The 25,678-nt window shown below is 42.8% G+C and overlaps 2 protein-coding genes across 3 annotated transcripts in view; one reads left to right on the top strand and one right to left on the bottom strand.

The window, feature by feature from the left end:
• LOC117360807 (zinc finger protein 883-like) overlaps positions 1 to 25,678 on the bottom strand; it is an 86,103-nt gene that overhangs the window by 47,865 nt on the left and 12,560 nt on the right. The window lies entirely within an intron of this gene.
• On the top strand, positions 660 to 21,396 carry LOC117360806 (zinc finger protein 436-like). Of its 2 annotated transcripts, none has more exons than XM_033945209.1 (4): positions 660 to 782; positions 13,049 to 13,175; positions 15,189 to 15,302; positions 17,555 to 21,396. In XM_033945209.1, exons 1-4 carry the CDS (start codon positions 771 to 773, stop codon positions 19,066 to 19,068), a joined length of 1,767 nt encoding a protein of 588 aa, XP_033801100.1. In that variant the 5' UTR covers positions 660 to 770; the 3' UTR covers positions 19,069 to 21,396. The 2 variants fall into 2 exon arrangements, with proteins under 2 accessions (XP_033801100.1, XP_033801101.1); XM_033945210.1 differs by having other exon boundaries at positions 17,558 to 21,396.

Genomic DNA, 25,678 nt, shown 5'->3' on the forward strand with positions numbered 1-25,678 from the left:
AAGTGCCCATCTTTTCAAAATATGCTCACTACAAATTCGTTTATTCAGGTATAGCTGCTTTAAGTTTGCTAATTCTTTTGGTGCAGAAGCCTAAACTTCAGTAAGTCAAGAGGAGAGGTAGTGGGCTCAAGCTATCTCAGGGATTTCTACATGGACCAGAGCCCCCCCCCCCCACCCCCCTTGCTACGTAGAGTCGGCAATGCTGCAGGCTAAATTAATCCATCATTTAGCCACAGAAAACAAACATCCTTGTTGTCATAGTTAACTGATAGGTGGCTTTGTCTATTCTTGTTATGGTACTGCTTAGATTTTGGTACTGTAAAAATTTCCCCCCACGTTTTAGGGGATTAGGGTAGCTGCCTTCTAATTGTTACTCTGAGGCCTCTGCTGCTTTCTGTTCCTTCGAATCGGCCGTGTACAGTCGCCTCTCCTCTCTTACATCTGCCATTCCCAGGGCTCTGTCTGGATAAAGCATTGTCTCTCATTTTAATGAACACAGTCAATCAGAGCAGGAGGGGCGCGAGACCGGCTGTTTGGTTGGAGGAGGCTGCAGGAAGCTCCCACAGGAGGGACCATGTCCTGGACTTTTATTGGCGGGTGGGACACTGAGGGGAGATCAGGGGCGGGCCCTTCTCTTGTCTGCTGCGGGTCAGGGTGCTACGCTGCATAGGAGCAGAATACACAGGGAGATTCTTTCTTGCTGTCTTTGTGTCCGGATTGCTGCCAGAGAGTCTACACTGGGAATATTGTAAAAGAAGCCGGAAAGGAAGATGTCTGATAGGGTGAGTAGTGTGCCCGGTATGTTTGAGCGTGCAGGTTTAATGCAGCATAGACTAAACAATAGTGTGCTGGTCAAATGGGGAAAGGAAAGGACAGCCGTGTCGCACCAGGTCGGTCTTTAACTAGCATTTAATTTGCCTTTGCTATATATGCACAGCACATTTTTAGATCAGAAAGCAGGGAAGCAGCTGACTGAGCTGAGTCTGAGACAATGAGGATTGATCCCAATGGTATTCTTCACTGGTGTGAAAATGAGACTGCTGCAGTCAGCCTCTCTAGATAAAGCACTTTGAATTAAGGCAAGATGTTTTGTGATGAATGGACGTAAGCACAATGGATCGATGTATTGAGAAGAAGCCGAACTCAGATGATAAATATTTTACAGTTCAGTCTAATCCATATTCAATAACGTTACCATTATGAATTCTGCTGCTTTAATATAGCAACCAAGGTGCTTCGGTTCTATCTTTCAAGCCTCTAGCCAGCATGTTTAGTAATGAACTTTGCTCTGAGACTTAAGCAAAATGTACCGATATAACGTTCCTGAGACTGTCCAGCAGATTGCTGACAGATGGGAAGTAGATTTAAGAATGGGCCAAAGATATCCACACTCCAGTGAGTGATGTATTTAAGAGTCGGCCAAACATATGGACACCAAAATGGAAGGTAATTTGAGCAGCAGGACCATACTGAGCTATAGTTACACCTTGTGAGACTTCACTGATTCCCCCCACCTCCTTGACTTGACTGCTTTTGCCACCACCAAGAGGAAATGGTGGGCTGGGAGCAATTTTTGCACCTCTCTATACTGCTTGCATAGTCCTTGGTATGGTTTTGTTTAGCAGTTAGATTTCTGTTGTATCAAATTTAAGGCTTGTGTGAAATAATTTGATGCTTCTGTGAAAATCTGTTATTAAATAAAGCAGAGCACTAAGGAGGTCATTTTAAAAGCATCTGCACATGTAAACAGTGGCATTTAGATATATTAAACTGGTGTAGGGTTACCAGATGTCCAGGAAAACCTGGACCTGTCCTCTTTTTAGAGGACTTTCCAAAACCCAGCAGTTTGTCTGGGTTTTGGAAAGCACCTACCTCTGGCCACATCTGAAGGACCTTCAACAAGCATGTGCGGATGACGTCACACTCATCTGTGCATGCTCCGTGGCCCTCCGGACACGGCCTGGAGGTTGGGAAAAAGAGACAATTCTTTTGGGGGATGGAGCTGGAGGCAGAACAAGGCGGGGCTGGGGTGGAACAGAACAGGGCTATGCGTCCAGGTTTGTCTGTCGTTAGATATGGTAACCCTAGAATTGGCTACACATGTAAATGGAAGTTTCACAAAACCACTAACCCCTTGTTCTATGTGAAGTGCTCAGAATTGTGCGTGTAAATTTGTGCATACAGTTTAATTACTTAATGAACCAATTAGTGCTGATAATTGAGTGCTAACAATCAATTATTGACGTTAATAGGTAATTAGAATTTAGGCATACATCTTTATAGTTGCTATTTTTTAGATGTCCATGTAAATTTTCTGTGTGGATCTGAAAAGGGAGTGTGGCCAAGGGAAGGACATGGACAGGTCAGGAGCGTTCTATGATTTCTGCACAGTGTTATAGAATTCAGGTGAATAAAAACAAAACTGTGGATGCAATGTACTTGATAGCAGAGTTTTTTGTAATGATTCTTCACAGATGATTCAAATGATGCCTTTAAAAGTTAATCCATATAACACACATCAAGGAATTTTGGTACGGATCCAACACAGTCCGTGTTTTGGCTTGGAACACCTTCTTCAGGGGTCAGAATGCCACAAGATATAATTATGCTATAAAGCAAACAATCTAATCTAATCCTTAGGTTTGTATACCGCATCATCTCCATGTTCGTAGAGCTCAACGCGGTTTACAGTAGGAGAAATAGGAAGGAACTACAACAGAGGGTTAGAGGTAGAAGTGTAAAGAAAATTTACAGGACTTGGAATGTCAAGATATAAGAGTTTCCTTGATTCCTAAGTTGGAGAGAGACTTACATTTTTTGAGAAAAGCCAGATTTTCAGATATTTGCGGAAAACTTGGAGAGAGCTCAAGTTCCGAAGAGGGGAGGTAAAGTTGTTCCAGAGCTCAGTGATTTTGAAGTGGAGGGAGGTCCCTAGCTTTCCTGTGTGGGAAATGCCTTTTAGCGAGGGGAAGGTTAGTTTTAATTTGTGGGAGGATCTGGTGGTATTAGGGTTTGAGGAATTCCAAGAAAGAGGGATAAAGGGAGGGAGGATACCATATAGGATTTTGAAAGTTAAACAGGCGCATTTATAGTGGACCCTGACGATTATCGGAAGCTTGGCCAGGAGCGGGGAGACATGGTCAAATTTACTTTTAGCGAAGATGAGCTTGGCCGCGGCATTCTGAATCTGTTGGAGTCTGTGGAGGTTTTTCTTAGTTAGGCTTAAGTAGATAGAGTTGCAATAGTCCAATATGGAGAGGATGATGGATTGGACAAGGAGGGTAAAATGTTTTTGATGGAAGCAGTATCTAACTTTCCTCAGCATGTGAAGGCTGAAAAAGCATTTTTTTACCAAGGATTGGAGGTGGTCATTGAAGGACAATGTGGAATCAATGATGATGCCCAAGACCTTGCTCGAGAACTCAAGCTGCAGAGAGGAGCCAGAGGGTAGTGGGATGGAGGTGGGTAAGTGATCTAGTTTTGGACCGAGCCAAAGAAGTCTTGTTTTGGACTCATTCAATTTCATTTGCACTGTGCGGGCCCAGGATTGTAGGTTCATTATACAAGAGGATATGTTCTTAGACAGGTCGGTGAGGTTTGAATCGGTCTCGAGGAGGACGAGGATGTCGTCTGCATAAGTGTAAATTGTTTCAAGGGGGAGGACATATAGATGTTGGTGGAGGAGTTTTAGGGAGGACATATAGATGTTGAAAAGGATAGGGGATAGTGGAGAGCCTTGCAGGACTCCACAATTCGGTTTCCAGGGGGAGGATGAGGTGCCATTCATGTTAACAATGTAAGAACGAGAGTGGAGGAATTTAGAGAACCAACCTAGGACTGTGGAGTTGATACCTATCTCAGAGAGTTGGTAAACAAGAATATCATGGTGAACAACGTCGAAAGCAGCGGAAAGGTCAAATTGTAGGAGGACGGTGAACTTGTTTCGAGAGTGAAGTTGTTGAACCCTTGAAATCAGGAAAGACAGTAGGGATTCGGTGCTGAAGTTAGGACAAAAGCCATATTGATAGGGTAAAAGAATAGATAATTTCTCTAAGTATGATGAGAGTTGGGAAGAAATGATGGGCTCTAGCATCTTGGTTAGGAGAGGGATATTTGCAATTGGGCGATAGCTGGATGGTATGGAAGGGTCAAGGTCAGATTTTTTCAGTAGTGGGGTCAAGGCTATATGACCCATTTCTGGGGAGAAATGGCCCGACTGAAGGGCGGAGTTTATGAGAATGGTGATAGAAGAAATAGCCTGAGCGGGAATGTTCTCGTATAGGTAGGAGGGAAATGGGTCCAAGGAGCAATTACAAGATTTCAGTTTGAGGCAGAGATTGAGGACCAGGGATTCAGATACGCACTCAAAGGTGGTCCAGGATTTGTCAGCTGGGATAGGGTTGGAGACCATTAGGATGGGAGTGGAATCGGTGGGCACTAGGGAGTTGTAAGAGACTGAAGGAGGGAAAGAGTATCTCAAGGAAGAAACCTTATCGTTGAAGAATTTTGCTAGAACATCGGCTGAGGGAGAGGAGGGGAGCAAGGTGGAGTGCCAGTATAAGGAGCATAGAGCGTTACACTCATCTAGCAAAAGCCAAAGAACTAACAAATTGATTCTGGAAAAGATCTAACCAGCTATGTCATTCAAAGCCCAAATGATAAAGTTACAACTGTCTTATTTTGGTCACTGTCAGAAGAGAATGATTATTGGAGGACATCATGTTTGGGAAGATTGAAGGAACCAGGTAAAGAGGGTGACCTGCAATCAAATGGCTGGACATGTTGAAAACAATGATGGGGATGAAGCTGGAGGACCTTAATGGACTAGCACAAAACCAATGTCTTTTTAGATCTGTAATTCATCAAGTCACTAGGACTCGACCATGAGTCAATGGAACCAAACTATTTTCCATTTTACAATGGTAAATACAAGTATTTAAAAAAAAGATTCACTGTCAGTCTTTGCACCAGCTCAGAGGCATCCATAGATTTTATAAAGGTGCTCGTTTCAACCAAAGTTTTACACAAGGGATTAAGAGGGAAAGTTATCAGGGTGTTGAAGTCTTCCAAGTTGTTGGGGTAAGTGCCACTACTTCGTTCATAGCTGAGTTGCATAGGCATTACATTTGAGTTACCTTGCATGGTGTTTAGTACTTTCCATATAACATTATAGGTGTAACATGGAAGCTTTGGTGGTAGCTGGACTTTCAAACTGGTTTGCTTCTTGACTGAGGAAAAAGCAATATATAGCATTCCATGCATGAAGACAGATATGCGGAGGTGGACCCAACAAACTCGAAGGTTTGGCTTTGGGCTTTGTGGACAGTCATTGTGAATGCTGGTCTTACAGGAAACTGATGTTGTTGCATTATACATCTGAGCTGACATTTTGTTGAGCCTATGATGATTCGTAGAATGTGTACTTGTGGGCTTCATTGTTCTCCAGTGATGATGTTGGCCTTGATAATGTTGTTACAGTGGTCGGTATCAATGAATTGTCCTTCTGAGACATCTTAAGTTGTGCAGTGGCATGATGATTATTATTTTTCAACTTGAGCTCATGTGGTGGAAAATTGGCAATGTCAATTGAGTTTAGGAATTCTGGGATGTGTTGGAGCATTTGTTCTGGTTGGTCCTTGACTGAATCATAGTATTGATAGGCTTTGTGGTCTCCAGGTAGCTGTTCAATTATCTCGGTGTTGATCTTACTAATGTCTTTGTTTAATGGTGTGAGTATAGCTCGGTCCTTCTTGGCTTCATACTTTTGATTGATAAGTCAGTTTCCGAAGATGTAATCAATGAGGTTTCCATTAGAAAGGATTTCTTCTGGTAGTTTGATTTCATCTATGGCATTTATCAGTAGTTCATTGTTCACAAGCTCAAGCAGATATTTTGCAAATTGTTTTAGTTCTGGGTCGAGGCATATAATTCTTTTTTTAGTAAAAAGGATTTGAAGTTTCGCCAGAGGTTGCTTTTTGATTGCGAAGTCTAGTAATTCACTTTGATTGGCTCTGGGTTGAACAGGGAGGCACTGATGGAAATCTCCTCTCAGGACCACAATCTTTCCTCCAAAAAGCTAATTTAGATTTGCAGTGGCACAGTAGAACAGATCTATATTGTGGAGCCTGTGTTTTGGAATCATAGGCATTTTCATCCATTAATAAAATGCCAATTTTTGTGAGCTCTGTAGCTTTGGTTGATCCGGGTTTGATGTTTGAAATTGATTGTGATGTGAGTGGTGCTTTGAGTCCAAAGGTCTTGTGTGAGGTTCGTCCATTAGGGAGTAGAATGGATGCAATTCCGGTGAACGCCATGTATTTGATGTTGCACTGTTGTCCATAAAGGATGTGATATAGGGTCTTGTAAATAAAGGTCTTGCTGGTTCCACCAGGTTCATCAATGAAGAAGGATCTATGTCAAGGGTTGGCATCATCAACTGCATGTAGGATGGTGCCAACAATTTCAATTAAGATGCAGCTACATGTGTTCTCCATGAGCAGTTGACTCTTCGATATTTAGGTTTTCTTGGTTTAGCTCTGTGGAAGAGTCCAGTCCGGGTTTTCCTGGACCCTGTGTCCACTCACATAAACAGCCTTGCAGATATAATAGTTTTTTTATTAAGTACCACACAGGCTCTGGTAAGGCAACACCCTTTCTCATCTCGTGGATAAACAGTTTTTCTTAAGCAAGGTTCAAGGGCTGGTCCCAGTCAGACCCACACATAGTCCACAATACTCAATACAATAAGGTTAGCTTACCTTAACCAGCCATGTGCCAAAAGTCTCACACTATTAGCTTGTCTAACAGTCCTTGCCATATTTCGGGATTTCCCAGGCCTTTGACTTAGCCACAACTAGGAAAGAGTTCTCTCTCTCTCACAATCTTAGAAGAATCCCTCTTCTTCTCAGGGTTCCTCTCAACCCACAGCTAGTGAAGGGTTCTCTAGTGAAAGTTTCTTCCTCGGGACCTTCTCTCTCAGGGACCTTCTCTAAATAACTCTGAGGTAGGCATATATTTTTCTCCCTGCTTGAGTCCTACCCCTCTGACTCATCAGGGCTGTATTACTTCCTTATTGGGTTTCAGCACTGAGAAGCAAAGTGCATTCTGGGCAGATAGTTCCCCCAGATTTATCTAATGCCCCCTGCTGTCCAGGGGTATAACTGCAGCTTCAGTGAGGGGAAAACCCTGTATCTCTCGCAAGTTCATTCTTGCAATTGTCAATGTCATCCATGCCAAATCGTTGTACCCAGTTAGCAATAATGTTGCTTTGGTATTCAGCTTGTGGGGTATGATTTGATAAATTATTTGATTGCTTTGATAGAGCTGTCAGTTTGTTTTGCTTCTCAGATAAAGTCTTCGGCTAAGTCTTCTTTGAATATTTCCCAAAGGCGCTTTGGGTTTTCCAGAGCTCCAAAAATCAGAATCTGCATGAATTGTTCTCATTGCTGTGGGCATCTTCAAAATGGCAGACTCATAGACTTTCTACCCATTGTTGATCATTGTAGGCAAGCCTTCAAGCCAGGGAAGCTTGCTTGTATGTTGCATAATGGACATCATCAACCATCAGGAGATCTTGTTGCATGCTTCACATAGTATAGTAGCAGTAGTTTAGTAATGAAATTGACATTGTGGATTTGGCCAATGACATGTAGATGTCGAGTTCTTTGTGCCCATTCACTTGATTTTCTGACCCATTTGATGTGTTTGCGCATCTGTCATTAATTGTGGTAAATTACTTCTTGTGAGTTTTCATTGGAAGTGACTGTTTTGTTCTTTTTGTTTTAGTGCTCGGTTGTGTATGGAGTAGGCTTCTAACATTGAACGTTTTTGTCCAATGTCTGCCAAATTTTCTTGGGCTTGGTTGATGTTTGTGGCCATGCAGATGGATGTCTAAACAATGAATGATGTGGCTCTTCTTCTGGATCTCGTTGCTGATAATCTCCAGCATGCTTCCATTGGAATGATGCATCAACCTTTAACATAGGTGTCTGCTTCATTGTAAAATAAGTGTTCTTTGATCTTGATGGATGCGCAGACATGACCTTATAGATGTACAGATATTTTACGGCATGGATGCTTCCCATATATTTGATGTTGATATGGCACTCATACTTCTTTAGTAGATAAGGGTTGTATGGATCCATGTGATGGTTATCTCTTGTTACTCGGTGGTCATTGATGTCTTTGAGGTAGACGGCATGTTCATGTGAAAATGTGTAATTGTGCTGGTACAACTTGGAGTCATAGTGACGTCAATAATTTGGCTTCTCATCATCCACTAGAGTGAACTAATGTGGTAATAGCGGTGATGAAGTGAGTTGAGATTGCAGCATCAAATGAGTGTGTTTTGTTGGCAAAACCATGAAGAATCTGCAGATAGTAATTCCTCTGTACTGTGCTTGGTATTATTTCTGTATAACTCTTTAGGCCCCCTTAATGGATTATATTGTATGCAGACAGCGCTCAGTCACCAAGACGGTGCCACCAACCCCTACGTTCAAAACCAAATTAATTAGTTCAGCTGGTGACCACTTTTTGTAAAACAAATTGTGAGTGGTTTTTTGAGTTAATGTTAATCACTGTGTTAAACTTGTGGGGTATGCCAAATTTTAGCATAATGTTGCAATCTTTCATCTACAGATTAGGTATTATGACTTCAAAGCCAAATCCAGTAGTTCAACTGGTGACCACTTTTTGTAAAACAAACTGTGAGCAGTTTTTAGGAGATAACATTAATCAGTGTTAAACTAGTGGCACATGCCAAATTTTAGTGTAATGCTGTAATCTTCTTTAACGTTAATTGGTGTGTTAAACTTGTGGCGTACCGCAAATTTTAGCAAAATGCATCAAAATTGCCCTTTGATTCCTACACAGGGTCAAAGATCAAAGACCCCTGAAATGAATTTTGCTGAAGTCTTGACCTATGCCCCACCCCCTACCTGATTACCCCCAAATGAATTTTGCTGAAGGGGAGTGTGAGTGCAGTGGTTAAAGCTACAGCCTTAGCACCCTGAGGTTGTGGTTTCAAACCCATGCTGCTCCTTATGACCCTGGGCAAGTTACTTAATCTCCCCTTTGCCCCAGGTACATTAGATAGATTGTGAGCCTGCCGGGACAGATAGGAAAAAATGCTTGAATAACTGAATAAATTCATGTAAACCATTTTGAGCTCCCTGGGGAGAACGGTATAGATAATTGAATAAATAATACAAAAAATAGACCCATCTGCACATTTTGATTTTGTTGGCAATCATGATTCCCCCCCCTCCCCATATCAGATGACCCACCAATGAATTTTGCTGTAGTCCAGACCTAGGTAAATCACTTTCTCACATCCAAAAAACATGGATTCACCCCATTTCATCAGATGGTTTAAGAACATAAGAAAATAAGAACATAAGAATAGCCTTACTGGGTCAGACAAATGGTCCATCAAGCCCAGTAGCCCCTTCTTATGGTGGCCAATCCAAGTCACTAATACCTGGCCAAAACCCAAAGAGTAGCAACATCCCATGCTACCAATCCAGGGCAAGCAGTAGCTTCCCCCATGTCTTTCTCAATAACAGACTATGACTTTTCCTTCAGCTAAGCTATCTGCTCTTACCAGAACTTCATTTCAGAGCTTAACTACCGGTATTCTCTGAGTGAAAAAATATTTCTTCCTATTGGTTTTAAAAGTATTTCCCTGTAAGTTCATCCCATGTCCCCTAGTCTTTGTAATTTTTGACAGAGTGAAAAATCAATCCACTTGTACCCGTTCTACTCCACTCAGGATTTTGTAGATTTCAATCATATCTCCCTCCAGCTGTCTCTTTTCCAAACTGAAGAGCCCTAACCTTTTTAGTCTTTTCTCGTATGACAGGAGTTCCATCCTCTTTATAATCTTGGTCGCTCTTCTCTGAACCTCTTCCAGTGCTGCTATATCTTTCTTGAGATAAGGAGACCAGAACTGAATGCAATACTCCAGGTGAGGTCGCACCATGGAACGATACAGAGACATTATAACATTCCCTTTTTTAATAATTCCAGCATCCTGTTTGCTTTCCTGGCCACTGCCACACACTGAGCAGAAGGTTTCATCGTATTGTCTACAATGAAACCCAGATCCTTTTCTTGAGCGCTAACTCCCAAGGTGGACCCTAGTATCTGTGATTTGGGTTATTCTTCCCAATGTGCATCACTTTGCATTTGTCCACATTAAATTTCATCTGTCACTTGGACGCTCAGTTTTCCAATTTCCTAAGATCTGCCTGCAATTTTTCACAATCTGCATGCGTTTTAACAACTTTGAACAGTTTCTCTGTGTAAGAACTGGAAATGTAGTGTCAAAAATAATTTTGATAGGGAGAGATGTCCCACAAGGATCAGCCCTTTCAGTACTGTTGTTTAATATTTATATGGCCACGTTAGGTAGAGTTTTTCAAAAGTTAGGGGTTCAGTATAGGTTGTATGAACATGATATTGTTTTCCTACAGAGAAAAAAATATACTATATCTCAAGGGGATGAGATGAGATTGAATTTGTGCATGAAAAGGTTGTGATGTGGATGTCAAGTCATGGATTAAAGTTAAATGTTAGTAAGACAGAAATGATGATTGCGGGACAAGATAAGGATAAGTTATGTCCAGAATGCTTGAATGTGTTGGATGTTCAATTGAAAGTGAAAAAGGAGATGTTGTTAGGGGTTCAGTTGGACTCTGCCTTGACTATGGGAAATCAAATATTGAAGACCATTCAAATAGGTTATACACAATTACATCTTTTGTACAAGTTAAAACCAATGTTAACTCCTTATGATTTTCGATCTGTGGGCCAAGGGCTGATGTTGGCCCAAATTCACTAACTCTCCAAACTGTGTGCGATCCGTTTTCGTTTGCATGCTGGCTGACAAATTCACTAAAGGCCTGCATGCAAATGGGGATGATCGTTAACACACCACCTACCCACGGCCAGGATCATGCGCACATCCTGACAGTAGTGACAGGAGAAGCAGCCTCCTGTCGCTGCTGTCAGGGCTCAGCCCCGATCTCTCCTGCCTACCCTGCTCTGCCCAGATCTCTTTTGCCTGCTCCTGCTCTCTGCCGCCGCTCCCTGCAGTACAAGCCTGTGGTTTTAAAGCGGGCCTACACTGCGGGGAATGGCAGCAGAGAGCAGGACAGTCTGGCGAGCAGGGAAGAGAGATCGGGGTAGAGCAGGGCAGGCAGGAGAGCCTAACTAGCCCCACCCACTGGCCCGACACACCAGCCCTGCCCGACACCCCTCCCAGGCCCCAATCTCTCCTTCCTGCCCTGCTCTGCCTTATCGCTCTCCTGCCCTAGGTATGGCACAGCCCTTGCCCCCCCTCCCGGCACGGCCCACCCACCCCCGATACCAAAATGTTGAGAGCAGGAGGAAAGTCCTCCTGCTCCTGCTCCCCGGGCCACCGCTGCGCAATAGCGGTCTTAGGCCCCGGCGCATCATCTGATGCACGGGGAGGGGCCTAAGGCACTGATTTGCTGAGGCGCCTCGGGCTCCTCCCTGGGAGGATCCTGGGAGGAGCCTGAGGTGCCTCAGCCAATCAGTGCCTTAGGCCCCTCCCCATGCATTAGATGATGGGGCAGGGCCTAAGGCCGCTAACCCCCCCCTTTGACAAAACTGTAGACAAAGGTTAAATTGAACCACCAAGAAGCTGGACTCTGCATACAATGAAACACCACAGAAACAATGATGCATGTCCCCTAAAGCAAAAAAATAAAATAAAATAAAATTTTTTTCTACCTTTATCTTCTCTGGTTTCTGCTTTCCTCATCTTCTTGTCACTCTCTTCCTTTAATCCACTGTCTGCCCTCTCTCTGCTCCTTCTTTATGGCATCTTCTCTCCTTCTATGCCCCTTCCAGAAACTGTATGCCTCCCCATTCCATCTCTCCCTTCACCCCCATTGGTCTGGCATCCATCTTCTTCCCTTCCCTCCTCTAATGGTCTGGTATCTATCTCCTCTCCTTCCCTTCAGTCTCCCACATCCCCATGGTCTAGCATTTCACTCTCTCTTCTCCCTTCCACCCCCCCCTCATTTCCATTAGCATCTTTCCCCTTTCTTTCCCTCCAATCCAATTCCATAGAGTATCCTTTCCCCTTATGTCTCTCTCCCCTTTCCCTGCACACTAATTCCATCAGCATCTGCCCCCTTTTTCTTCCTAAGTCTAAGTCCCAAACACCCAACACAAGAGCTTTTAGGTGAAGGAGGGGCCAGTCCTTCGCCTAAAAGATGGATTATGTATAACCGGTGTCTGTCAAAAAGAATACCGATTACAGAATCCACCCCCCCCCAGCAACAATCGCGGCAGAAGAGATAGCCAATATTTCCTGCCGTGATCCACCCCCCCTCCCCCGATCAGGCAGGAGGGAGCCCAACCCCTCCTGCCCCGCCAAAACCCCCACCCGCACCTGTGACACGATCGGGGCAGGAGGGAGCCCAACCCCTCCTGCCATGCTGAAACCCCCACCCGCACTCACGACACGATCGGGGCAGGAGGGAGCCCAACCCCCTACTGCCTCACTGAAACCCCCTACCCCCCACCCCCACTAAGATACGGGCAAGAGGGATCCCAGGCCCTCCAGCCCTTGACACCCCCTCGATACCCCCCGAACAGGCCCCCCCGAACCCCGGGACCCCCACCTGGCGACCCCAATCCCCCCTGTTTATATATATATATATATATATATATTCAATAAGAAATAAATAAGGGTTATGCACCTAACTGCTAGCAGAAATGGTATAAGTGCTCGCGCCTCAGGTTACTACTAGGTCAGCTGTGAAACTGGGGACTTGCACTAGTATTCTATAATAGCACTTCTGGGCAGAACTGCTGTTATAGAGTTCATGCATAGCACATATCACCATGGCACCTAAAGTTTAGCACTTTTTCTTGAATCTACCCCTAAGCCTATATTGTAGTTATATTCATTGTGATTGAACTGGATGTGCTTTTCTCCCTGTTGCATTAATCTATGTTTCCAGTCACTGTTTCTTCAGCTGATTTAATGAATTTGAAACCCTGTGCTTTCCAGGTGAAATTTACATTCAGTGATGTCGCTGTCTATTTCTCTGAAGAGGAGTGGCAATTGTTAGAGGAGCAGCAGAAGGAGCTGTACCAAAATGTGATGAAGGAGAATTACACAACTCTAATGTCTCTGGGTAAAGTCACAATGTTTTCTGTTTCACTAGTCTGAATGAATTTCAGTAGAGTAGCTTAATTGTTAATGGTAATAGGACCATTTGAACTATTCACTGCTGCTGTACACCAGTAAAGATATATCCCAGCTGGGAGCTAAGGAGGTTTCACTGTTTATAAGATATCACTCCTAATTCAAATTAGTTTTTGTAATCTCTTAATCATTCGAGTTTTCTCAAGTCCATTTCTAGCCACCTTTTCTGGTGTGTCTACTCTATATCAGGTTTTTGTATCATTTGCAGTCCCTCTACAATATTGATAATAAAATACAGAAAAGATCTAGTTCTTGGACACATCACTTTCACCAGAGTAGATATCATTGATCACCATTCCACTTCTTTATTGGCCCCTAGAGCCCTGCAGTTCCCGCCTGTTTTTTTTTGTGGGAGGGGGCTTCCAATTCAATTAAAACTGGGGCTAGGATTCAACTACACAGGGATTTACTCCCTGTTTTTTATCCCCTCCAATGTCACCTATAGGGTTACCTGATGTCCAGGAAAACCCGGACATGTACTCCTATGGGTGGGGCCTTAGGCATTTGGGTCAGTCAGAGCCTTAGGCCCCTCCTTGGTGCATCCCAGGATGCACTTGGAAGGGGAAGGCCCACCATTTTATAAGAGGTGGGCCTGCCAGTCGGAGCAGGGTAGGTGTTCCTCTAGCTGAACTTCCTGAAAAGGTAGTGGGTGGGGGTTGTCAGGGGCACAGGGGGAGCTGTCAGAGGGTTGGACGATGGTGGAAGGGAGTGGACAACTTTCCCGCTGCAGGGTGGGGATGCGTGGTTGGGTAGCAGTGTCAGGGGATTGTGCGAAGCAGTGGGAGAAAGCGGGCATCTCTCCCGCTGCAGGGTGGGTGGGTAGTAGTGTCGGGGATTGTGTGACGTGGCGGGAGAGATTGGGCAACTCTCCTGCCGATCTTTGATTTGGGGGTTTGTTTTTAAAATTTGCATGGGGGTTCTGAGCTGTCAAACCTTACTTTACAATCAGCACTCGGGCACTGATTAGAAAGTAAGGCTATGACAGCTCAGACTTGTTGGCAAATTTTGGCCGCAAATGTGGCACAAAGAGGTTAGGGAATCACTCGGCGAGTATAGAGGATCGCCTGGAGTGCTCATTTTAATATTAATGATCTTGTTGTACTACATTTGCATGGCAGTATTGGAGACTGCTAGAAAACTCGGAAAGACTACTGTAAGCCGTTTTGATAATCTGCCATTAAAATACATGCACGCTAAACCGTCTGGAACCGGTTTAGCGAGCACATTAAAGGCACATTTTAGTTTTGAAAATCTTCCCCTTAGTCCTCTGCCTTCTCTTTGTTCCTACTCAAGTGTAATAGGATTATTTCAGTTCTCTTTCATTCCTTGGAGCCTCTCTAGTCTTCAAGCAGATGTTGAACAGAGGTGCAAGGGATGTAGTCAGCATATTTCCAAGTTATATCCACCATCAGGTCCTATTTTAATTAGCATTTCAAGTACCCATCAGAATAGTTTGGAGTGGGTATTGTCAGCAAGCAGTGCCTCCCTCCGAAATGTTGCTGAATAGATCCCTATACTCATACTCCCAATGTCTTACTTACTCTTTGCCCCTCCCACCAAAATTAAAAAGGCAAACTAAACTTATGCAACCTCTTTAAATGGATATGTCATCATTGCATCTTTTATTAAATTAATTTTCTGTTATAGCGAATAAAAGGAATTATTTAAGGCTTCTGCTTTCTGCTGGTCCTCCTTTTTATAAAATGCATCTCTCCCCCTTTCTTACCTTGTTTTTTTTCCCCCCATGTTTGCTTTACACAGTGCTGAGAAAAAGTTTAGGAATCCTGTAGGATGGTCTGCATTTTAACACAGTTTATAAGCAAAACATGATTAGATTCTAATCTTAACCCTGCTAACAGAGATAGATAACCCCACTGACAACACAATCCATGGGTACTTATATTTGGCACCTGTTCTTTCATTTATTTTTCATTGTGTGTAGGATATACCACTGTAAAACCTGATGTTATATCAAAGATTGAGCAAGGGAAACAGCCTTTGGTCAGCAGTCCCTCTGGTTCAAAGGGAAGAAGAGCTATTGGACGCCCCTCCAAAGGTAAGTCACTGATAGGGTAGAGTCCTTCATATCATTATGGAGATAATTGTATAACAAAGATGCTAACATTTAAATGCTGATTACATGTGTAAATGCTGTGGTGTACATGGCTTGCTGGCTACCGGGAGCAGACCACCCCCTCTTCTGGGCGGAGTACCCCCTCCTGAGTCTAGACAGTAGCGGTTTGCGTGGAGTAGTCCTGGGGCCACAGTCCACATGCGAGTGGCCTCTGGCTCTGCCCCAGAACAGGAAATTGATGTCAGAGGGGGTAGGGCTGGCAGAGCCAACAGCCATGCACAGGTGGAACGCAGACCTGCGACTGTTCCACACATACATAAGATACATAAGCAATGCTTCTGCCGGGTCAGACCTGAGGTCCATCGTGCCCAGCAGTCCGCTCACGCGGCAGCCCAACAGGTCCAGGACCTGCATAATAATCCTCTATCTATTCAAAGCGGAATAAAATTTTTTTTTTAATAAATAAATACATAAATAAAGAGAGTGGGAGAGAATTCCATATAGATGCTACCTGATAAGATAAACTATTATTATGAAACTTGTATAATCTTACAGATTTGATGGAAGGAAAGCTTAATAAAAATTTCTGTCTTCCCATTCCCTGCAACCATTGAAAATAAGTATACAGATATGGGGGCAAGTCCCCTTAAAATAACTGAAAGGCAAAAACACAGAGTTAATAAAAACAAATCTGACACTCAACTGGTAACCAGTGCAGCTGTATAAGAAAAGGTGTAACTGATTCAAATATAGAAGGAGAAAAAATTAGTCTCACGGCTGCATTTTGTATTAGTTGAAGTTTGCCCCTTTCGTTCTTTGAGGAATTATTATAAAAAACATTGGCACAGTCTAATTGCGAAAGCACCAAAGCTTGAGCAAAAGGCGCATAAGTGCCAAAATTCCACCTATGCGTTATTCTGTAAATCAGTGTGTTGCAAACTGTGTCATGAAGCAATTCCAGGTATGCTGCCAGGGATTCAAAAATAGATGATGTGTATGTGAGTCTGTCACTGGCTCCTTTCCTCCTCTTCACCACCTGGCATGCCTGGTATACCTCTGTAAAGGTTTGCCCACATGAGAGCTTAGGGCCACATCTGGAGGTCCTCCGAGCATGCGCGGACATCATCATGATGACATCATTGTATTGGCATCCGCACATGCTCCGAGGACACCCAGATGTGGCCCGAAGCTCATGGAAGAAGAGATGAGGTTCATGTGGGAGCGGGACTCGGGGTGGAGCAGGGCGGGGCTAGAGTGGACTAGGGCGGGGTCACATGTCCTCTTTTTTTGTGTGCCACGGAAAACATTTGCTCCAGTGGTGTGCTGGAGCTAAAAAAAGTTTACGAGACACTGCTGTAAATATATATTTAATATACAAAGCACTTATTTGCAAGGGAATGTACGCATGGGTGGAGTATGACTCAAAGTTTCATGCCAAACTTATAGAATCCTATAAGTCAGGGGTGGGCAGGCAGCTTCAGTCCTTGAGGGCTGCAACTCAGGTTTTCAGGATTTCCTCGATGAATATGCATGAGATCTATTTGCATGCACTGCCTCCACTGTATGCAAATAAATCTCATGCATATTCATTGAGAAATCCTGAAAGCTTGGCTGGATTGGAGCCCTTGAGGACAAAAGTTACCCACCCCTGCTATAAGTCATTCACATAAAGTAGCTCTGGCAGTTAGGCACTAATACTTAAACCACATTTTTGGCTAGCATTAAGAGCTGTTGCCTAATTTTAAGTGTATTTAAGTGATTAAGTTAGTATTCTATGAAGGAAAATAGGTGCCTACATTCTTTAATAGAACAGGTTTCCACCATGTGCCTAATTATAGGTAACCCTTAAAAAATTGACTTTCACATCTTGGAGAATCATAGGGGTTTGTTGTTGTTTCACCAGAGATAATTTTCAGGGCAGAGTACATTGAACTGGCTCATTTTTTTTGTTTGTTTTGTTCTCCTTGCTATTTTGAGTACAGTTTTGGAACAGTAAATAAGACCTGAACCCTGTTGGTTCTATGAGATATGTAATTACAATCTCAGGGCCCATTTTATTTGCACACAAGTGTGGTGTTCCTTTGAAACAGTGTGGACAGTGGGCACATGGCCCTAAATTAAGTGGGATTAAGCTCGGGGCAGTTGCCTATTCCTAAATCCAGGCCTGAATGGTGGATGATTGCATTTCATAATTAAATAACATAGGTACTGACCCTGCTCTCATTTTAATCCAGCAGAACTTGGATCGAGGACCACAAACAAGGTCAAGCTTCACCAAAGGCAAAAAGTGAAACCCAAAATGCAGGAGATGTTCTCAGAGAAATTCAAAATGAAAGTTCATCATTGTTTACTCCAGGCCAATGTCACTGTAAAAAAGCGAAAGCTGAAAAAGCATCAAGGAAACTCTATTGGAGAAAGTCTGGATAGATCCATAAAGCATGAAAGAAATTCCTGGAAAGAAACAAAAGCTACTGTTCTGCAGAAAACAGTCTATAACAGAGCCCAAAATGGGATGCCTCACCCAAGCCATAGAGGAGTGAAACCCTATGAATGTGTTCAATGTGAGAAAAGCTTCAGAAAGAACTCAACTCTCATGAAACACCTAAAAACCCATGAAAGGGAGAAACCATTTAAATGTAATTTTTGTAGTAAAAGCTTTTGCTACAAACTGAGGCTTATTAAACACCAGAAAACACACCCAAAGATACAACATAAATGTAAAGATTGTGTGAAAAGCTTCAGTACAAAAGCAAGACTTACCGCACACCAAAAAAAGCACAAAATTAAGAAACGGTATACATGTAAAGATTGTAAGAAAAGCTTCAGTCAAAAATCAGGACTCACATCACACCTGATAACTCATACAAAAGAGAGACCATACACTTGTAAGGAATGTAAAAAAACCTTTGGTCACAAATCAAGCCTCACAACACACCAGAGAACTCACACGGGAGAAAGACCATATAAATGTGACTGCTGTGAGAAAAGCTATGGTGATGGTTCAAGCCTCATAGTACACAAAAGAACCCACACAGGGGAGAGACCATATAAATGCACGTACTGTGAGAAAAGCTTCAGTAACAGCTCAAGTTTCATTGTGCACAAAAGAACCCACACAGGGGAGAGGCCATATAAATGTAATGATTGTGAGAAAAGTTTCAGTGACAGCTCCCACCTTATTCTGCACAAGAGAATACACACTGGAGAGAGACCGTATAAGTGTACTGATTGTGCAAAATGCTTTAGTAGAAGTTCACATCTTATTGAACATAAGAGAATTCACACAGGGGACAGACCATATAAATGTACACACTGTGAGAAAAGTTTTAGTGACAGCTCAACCCTCAGTAAACATAAAAGAACACATACAGGTGAGAGACCATACAAATGCATGGAGTGTGAGAAAGCCTTCAGTGAAAGCTCCCATCTCATTGTGCATAAGAGAATTCACACTGAAGAAAAGCCTTACAACTGTGCTGTCTGTGATAAAAGGTTTAGTGATGGCTCGAGTCTCATTAGGCACAAGAGAATTCACACAGGAGAAAGGCCGTATAAATGTGCTTATTGTAGAAAATGCTTCAGTGACCTTTCAACAGTCATCAAGCACCAGAGAACCCATACTGGAGAGAGGCCATATCACTGCCAGGACTGTGGTAAAAGCTTCAGTCAGAGCTCTGGTCTTAATAAACACAAAAAGATTCATGAACCAAAGTACCAAGACATTCATTGGAAACTCATGAAACACTAAAATATTTTCATGCCAGAACAGCACCCTGAACCTTATTTTCAACAGTGATGTAGCTCATAGTCAACTTTTAAAATAAAAATGCACCCCCTTTGTCTTTTGGGAATGTAGTATGAATAGCGAGAATTCTGGTAATGAATTCAGACATAGTCTCTATGGAAACATGAAAGCAGATAAAGGCCAAATGGCCCATCTAGTCTGCTCATCTGCAGTAACCATTATCTCTTTCTCTCTCCAAGAGATCCCACGTGCCTAAACTAGGCCCTTTCACATTAGCTAGATATGTAAAGAAGTGTGCAAGGAATGAATATTTAAAGTGAAATATCTCATAATGATCTAGAGCATTTCCAAATGGAGAGATATTCCAGGAGTACGGAATTTCATCACTGCTCCTTGTTTAAACCTAACACTAATCCCTCAGAGCTGTTTCACTTCCTTTTTACTGATGAGTTTAGTCTTGGTTGATGAAACATAGAAGAATCACAAATAACATCTGATTTGCTGGTGATGATATTTCAAATGCTCCAGCTCCTGTCATCAATGAAAACTGTCTTTGACATCAAGATACCTTTTGACCTAGACAAGCACCTAGTGGTAAAGGAAAGTTAATCCATAATGACACCATCTGGCTGCTTAAGAATTTCAACATGACATAGAAACATTGGTGTACAATGCTGCACTAGTTTAATATAAAACCAATGAAAGAACAATTTAGCAAACGGAATGACAGAAGACTGAAACCAATATAAAGGATTGCTTTTGCAGAACAGATGACATTAACCAGCTGCATCACTTGCAAATTCCCACATCTTTGGAATGACAGAAACCAGAATTGACTTAGACTGGGTAGATGTTTTTTAATTGATGTGTAACAGCCAGCACATGATTGTGATCCTAGGAGCTTAGGTATAGCTCTTGTAGAAATAGAATAGACATACAGGGTTACCTCTTCAGAAAATCTAAATATTCAAAACATTTTACAGTATGAGTTAAAATAAAAAGAAGGCCTCAAGCAAAAGCTATCATCATGTTTGGACAAGCTTTAAAAAAAAAAAAAAAAATCAAAGTTAAGAGTGATTAACTTGCTAGTGCAGGTGTAAACAAACAAACAAAATCCCTTGAATTTCCAAAGCAACAAAAGAAATTCAATAGTTAGATCAATAAAGATTGCAAATACAATAGGAAGTGCAAAACTCTACTGCACCAGTCAAATATAGACTAAGACATGACTCTTATATGCCAAAAAAAGAGAGTGCCGTGGAAGAGGTCATAACATAAAAAATACAAACCCACAGTGTGGAATGAATGAAGTCTGTTGAGTCACTAGACCTCACTATTTCCCCTCCTTGATTAAAAAAGCTTCTGTCCAGATACAGAGAGAGCAGCTGGTGAAATCATTGCTAAGACATGAGGAACAACTAAAGTGATCTACTGAACTTAAACACAGAAGACAAGTGATATCAGAGCAGAGAACAACTTTTAACCTGGTGCTGTCTGAACTTTAAAATTTAGAAAGCCCAGTTAAAACTAAGCTTGTATTTTCACTTTGTTTTCATTTTTGTTCTGGCCAGTATCAGGAAAAATTTCAGAACAAGTCAAGGTTTCTTGCTGTCCTGTGTGACTTCAGAAGCTAGTATCTTACTATTCCCTGGTCATTACTACTGCTGATGATGTCTCCTTTCCAAAATCCCTGGTGATGTTGTCCAGTGTACCCTACCTTTACCAGATCTCTATCACTACTAACATACATGCTTAGCCCTTCAGATGTGCAATGGACAGTCACACTTGCCTGACTGGGGACTCCGAAATGCCTTGTTCTCCCAGTTCCTGTGGCCATGTAGTCCTGTCTAATCCTATTTTATTGGAAGCATTCACAGCAGGGAGAGAAAACATCACAGAGATTGTGAACCCATAGTTTGTTTTATGACTGCTCAAGATGGCAGTGTGGAGTTAGGGGTGTCACAGAAAGGGGGGGTGGAGGCAGAAAAAAATTGATTTTTCTACCCCTTCTACATCAGACAACCTAAGTTTTCAGGAAGGTGTTGCCAAGGTAGGGGCATGGGCAGGTCATGGGGTGAACCAAAAATGTGCATGTAGTCTTCTAGAATAGCACCATTTATGCACTGAAATGCCACCAGTTGGGCACCAGCATTTACACCAGATTTCATCTGGCATAAATACTGGTGCTGAATTTTAGGCACAAGAATCAGATCTAAGCGCTATTCTATAAAGAATGCTCATCTGGATTGAAAACTGGTTGGCAGATAGGAAACAGAGAGTGGGGGTAAATGGACAATACTCGAACTGGAAAAGTGTCACGAGTGGAGTGCCGCAGGGTTCAGTGCTTGGACCCATGCTCTTCAACATATTTATAAACGACCTGGAAATTGGTACGACAAGCGAGGTGATTAAATTTGCAGGTGATACAAAGTTATTCAGAGTAGTGAAAACGCAGGGGGATTGCAAAGATCTGCAACGTGACATAAACATGCTCGAGAAATGGGCCGTGACATGGCAATTGAGGTTTAAAGTGGATAAGTGTAAGGTCATGCATGTCGGTAACAAAAATGTATATACGAATACAGGATGTCCGGTGCAGTACTTGGAGAGACCCCCCCAGGAAAGGGACTTGGGAGTACTGGTCGACAGGTCAATGAAGCCATTTGTGCAATGTGTGGCGGCGGCGGCGAAAAGGGCGAACAGAATGCTAGGAATGATTAAGAAGGGGATCACAAACAGATCGGAGAAGGTTATCATGCCACTGTACCGGGCCATGGTACGCCCCCACCTGGAATACTGCGTCTAGCCGTACATGAAAAAAGACACAGTACTACTCGAGAGGGTCCAGAGAAGAGCGTCTAAAATTGTTAAGGGACTGGAGGAGTTGCTGTACAGTGAGAGATTAGAGAAACTGGGCCTCTTCTCCCTTGAAAGGAGGAGACTGAGAGGGGACATGATCGAAACATTCAAGATAATGAAGGGAAAATACTTAGTAGATAAAGACAGGTTGTTCACCCTCTCCAAGGCAGAGAGAAGAAGAGGGCACTCTCTAAAGTTAAAAGAGGATAGATTCCATACAAACATAAGGAAGTTTTTCTTTACCCAGAGAGTGGTAGAAAACTGGAACTCTCTTCTGGAGTGTGTTATAGGGGAAAACACCCTCCAGGGATTCAAGACAAAGTTAGACAAGTTCCTGCTGAACCAGAACGTACACAGGTAAGGCTAGACTCAGGGCACTGGTCTTTGAACTAAGGGCCGCTGCATAAGCGGACTGCTGGGCACGATGGACCACTGTTCTGACCCAGCAGTGGCAATTCTTATGTTCTTATAGTGCTCAAAATCAATTTGCATATAAAACAGCTCCAGCTCCTCTCTCCTTCCTTCCACTTTGTATTCTTACTATGATTTTCTAAATTGTAAATTGCCATGAACCTAGTGAGGCATTGAGTGACCCAGAAATTGCAGATTAGATTAGAATTTGCTAAATGTAAGTTATTTGCACTGACAGTTGAATGTGCGTGTTCAAAATATTTTTCTGTGGAGTGGGTCTGCAGAGTGTCCTCCTGACTTAATATCAGTTCTTCAGCTTGGTGAATGCCATCAGTTCTCCTGCCATTGTATCGGACGATGGTGCTTCCGCATCTGGAGTACTGCGTCCAGTATTGGTCGCCGTACCTTAAGAAGGACATGGCGTTACTTGAGAGGGTTCAGAGGAGAGCGACGCGTCTGATAAAGGGGATGGAAAACCTTTCATACGCTGAGAGATTGGAGAAACTGGGTCTCTTTTTCCTGGAGAAGAGGAGACTTAGAGGGGATATGATAGAGACTTACAAGATCATGAAGGGCATAGAGAGATTAGAGAGGGACAGAAAGAGAGAGAGAAAGGGAGACAGAGAAAAATATAGAGAGAGAGCTAGAAAGAAAGAGAGAGAAATGGAGAGAGACAGAAATAGAGAGAGAGAGAGAGAAAGAGAGAGAGATATAAAGAGAGAGAGAGAAAGGGAGAGATAGAGATAGAGAAAGATTGGAGAAACTGGGACTCTTTCCCCTGGAGAAGCAGAGACTTAGATGGGACATGATAGAGACTTACAAGATCATGAAGGGCATAGAGAGAGTAGAGAGGGACAGATTCTTCAAACTTTCGAATAATAAAAGAACAAGAGGGCATTCAGAAAAGTTGAAAGGGGACAGATTCAAAACGAATGCTAGGAAGTTCTTCTTTACCCAACGTGTGGTGGCCACCTGGAATGCGCTTCCAGAGAGCGTAATAGGGCAGAGTATGGTACTGGGGTTCAAGAAAGGATTGAACAATGTCCTGCTGGAAAAGGGGATGGAGGGGTATAGATAGAGGATTATTGCACAGGTCCTGGACCTGTTGGGCCGCCGCGTGAGCGGACTGTTGGGCACGCTGGACCTCAGGTCTGACCCAGCAGAGGCTTATGTTCTTATGTAACCCATACTGGAGCAGCATTTGAAATTTCTGGTTCTATTGATTCTGTTATTTTCTTCAGTCAACCACGTGACTATTATTTTTTAGGAAACATTGGTAACTCCCTCTGGAAAACCTTTCTGGGTTCTGGATGGGGTGATTGGGTTTCCTGGGGGTTGTTAAATGGGAAGCCCTTCACATGGCCTGATAGGGCTGAGATGATGGGGGCAATAGGCCACTTGAAAACAGCCCAGTGGATGGAGAGGGATAGAGCTGATGGGAAATATGATTGACAAAAAGTTATCCAACCCGGATTAGATCAAAGTAACAAAAGTGTTAACTCAGACTTATACGGGGTCTTTGGTTGCTGAATCCCCATTGAGATCTGAGGAGATATCCCAAACTGGCAAAATAAGTGGCAGCTGAAAGAGTGCAGTGGTAGCATTTCTGCCCAGTAGCAGGGGCAGTCTTAAGAGCTGTTCCTCTGGAATGGAGGGACAGGGGACCATGCGTCTAATGTAAAAGACTTGCAGTGAAGCAACCTGCTGACAGAGGAGGTGTTGGTGAGAAGAACCACACCTCAATGAGAAGCAGTGTATTTGTTTATTGGGGTCTTTTGTACCAGCGGAGTGTTGTATATGTAAGAAATGTACCCTCACCCATTCCCTCTCCACTATGCCTCTAATAGTGTTTCTTCCAATTATAGTTCTACACCTGCCCCCAAAGTTTCTTATTTGCCTATATTGAAATTCATCTCAATGGTGAATCTCGTATTCTTCCTCTAATTCTGCAAAGGATAGGATCTCTCCCTTCTCCTCAATTTGCCCCAGGGCATGAAGCCCTTGGGCCTCCCATTGGCAAAAGGTTGGGTCCACTCTCCCCGGCTGAAAGCCAAGAGTCCATCAGAGAGCTGTTTTTGTGAAGCTTTATCTGTCTGTAAAATAATTTGTTGTGGATTGTATACCATGTCAATAAAGGAAACCCCATTCAAGTCATGCTCCTTTTATTTGCTATACTGCTCAAGGGCCAAGGCCATCTAGGCTTTGTATAATAAATATAAATTTAACACATAAAATGTTAAAAAAAATATGAAAAAGAAATACAACTGAGATAGGATAGAAGGAAAGTAAACAAAACTGTGTAGCTCTTGAAGTCGTAACAAACCATACTCTTGTTCAGATAAGGCCACAGACCTTAGGGGTGGGATTCATCCATCGTAGGCCTCACAGAAAAGGTGAGTCCTCAGGTGCTCTCCATTCCCCTTGGGACCTTTTTTTCACTATCCAAATTTAACAAAGATTTCTTGACTTCAATAGCAAATTGTATGCTAAAGGCCTTAATATAAAAAAATATCCATAGACCAGTATCTGGAAGGGGTAAATTGTATGAATTAATAAAGAATTTGTGCAACAATTAGATGCTGACATATTCCCTTGAAAATAGAATCACAAATGTTGGACATAGGGTGGAGAGCAGGGAGAGATGGTGCATGGAGAGAAAGTAATGTTGCACATGATAATGGAGGGGAGGAAGGGAGAGATGCTTCATGGAGGGAAATAAAGAGGTTTGCCCCAGAGCACAAGGGAGGGAGAAAGAGAGAGAGAGATGGTAGACAGTGGGAAAGAAACAGAAACATTGTATATGGCAGTGGAAGGAAAGGTACAGAGATGGAAGATGGATGGTAAGTATGGAGAAAACTTCAAATGGGCAGGAGACCCTGGTGAGCAATTTTACAGAAGAAAAACAGAAACCAGAGCCTGGGACCAACAAAATTTGAATAATAAAATGACCAGACAACAAAAGAAACAATAATTTTATTTTCTGTTTTGTGATTACAATATATCATATTTGAAATGTATATCCTGCCAGAGCTGGTGTTAGACAGCAAGCATGAGCTAGGACCTAAAAGAGAGAAGAAAAGTCTTTTTGGTTTATTTTGTTTACACCTCAGTGCTGGCGTGGGTTTGAGAGGTTGTAACCCTATATAATGTTATATTATAACAGTGGTTCCCAACACTGTCCTGGAAGACCACAAGGCCAATCGGGTTTTCAGGCTAGCCCTAATGAATATGCATGGAGCAGATTTGCATGCCTATCACTTCCATTATATGCAAATCTCTCTCATGCATATTCATTAGGGCTATCCTGAAAACCCGATTGGTCTGGTGGTCCTCCAGGACAGGG

Source organism: Geotrypetes seraphini, chromosome 5 (assembly GCF_902459505.1).
Source record: "Geotrypetes seraphini chromosome 5, aGeoSer1.1, whole genome shotgun sequence".
Taxonomy (NCBI): domain Eukaryota; kingdom Metazoa; phylum Chordata; class Amphibia; order Gymnophiona; family Dermophiidae; genus Geotrypetes; species Geotrypetes seraphini.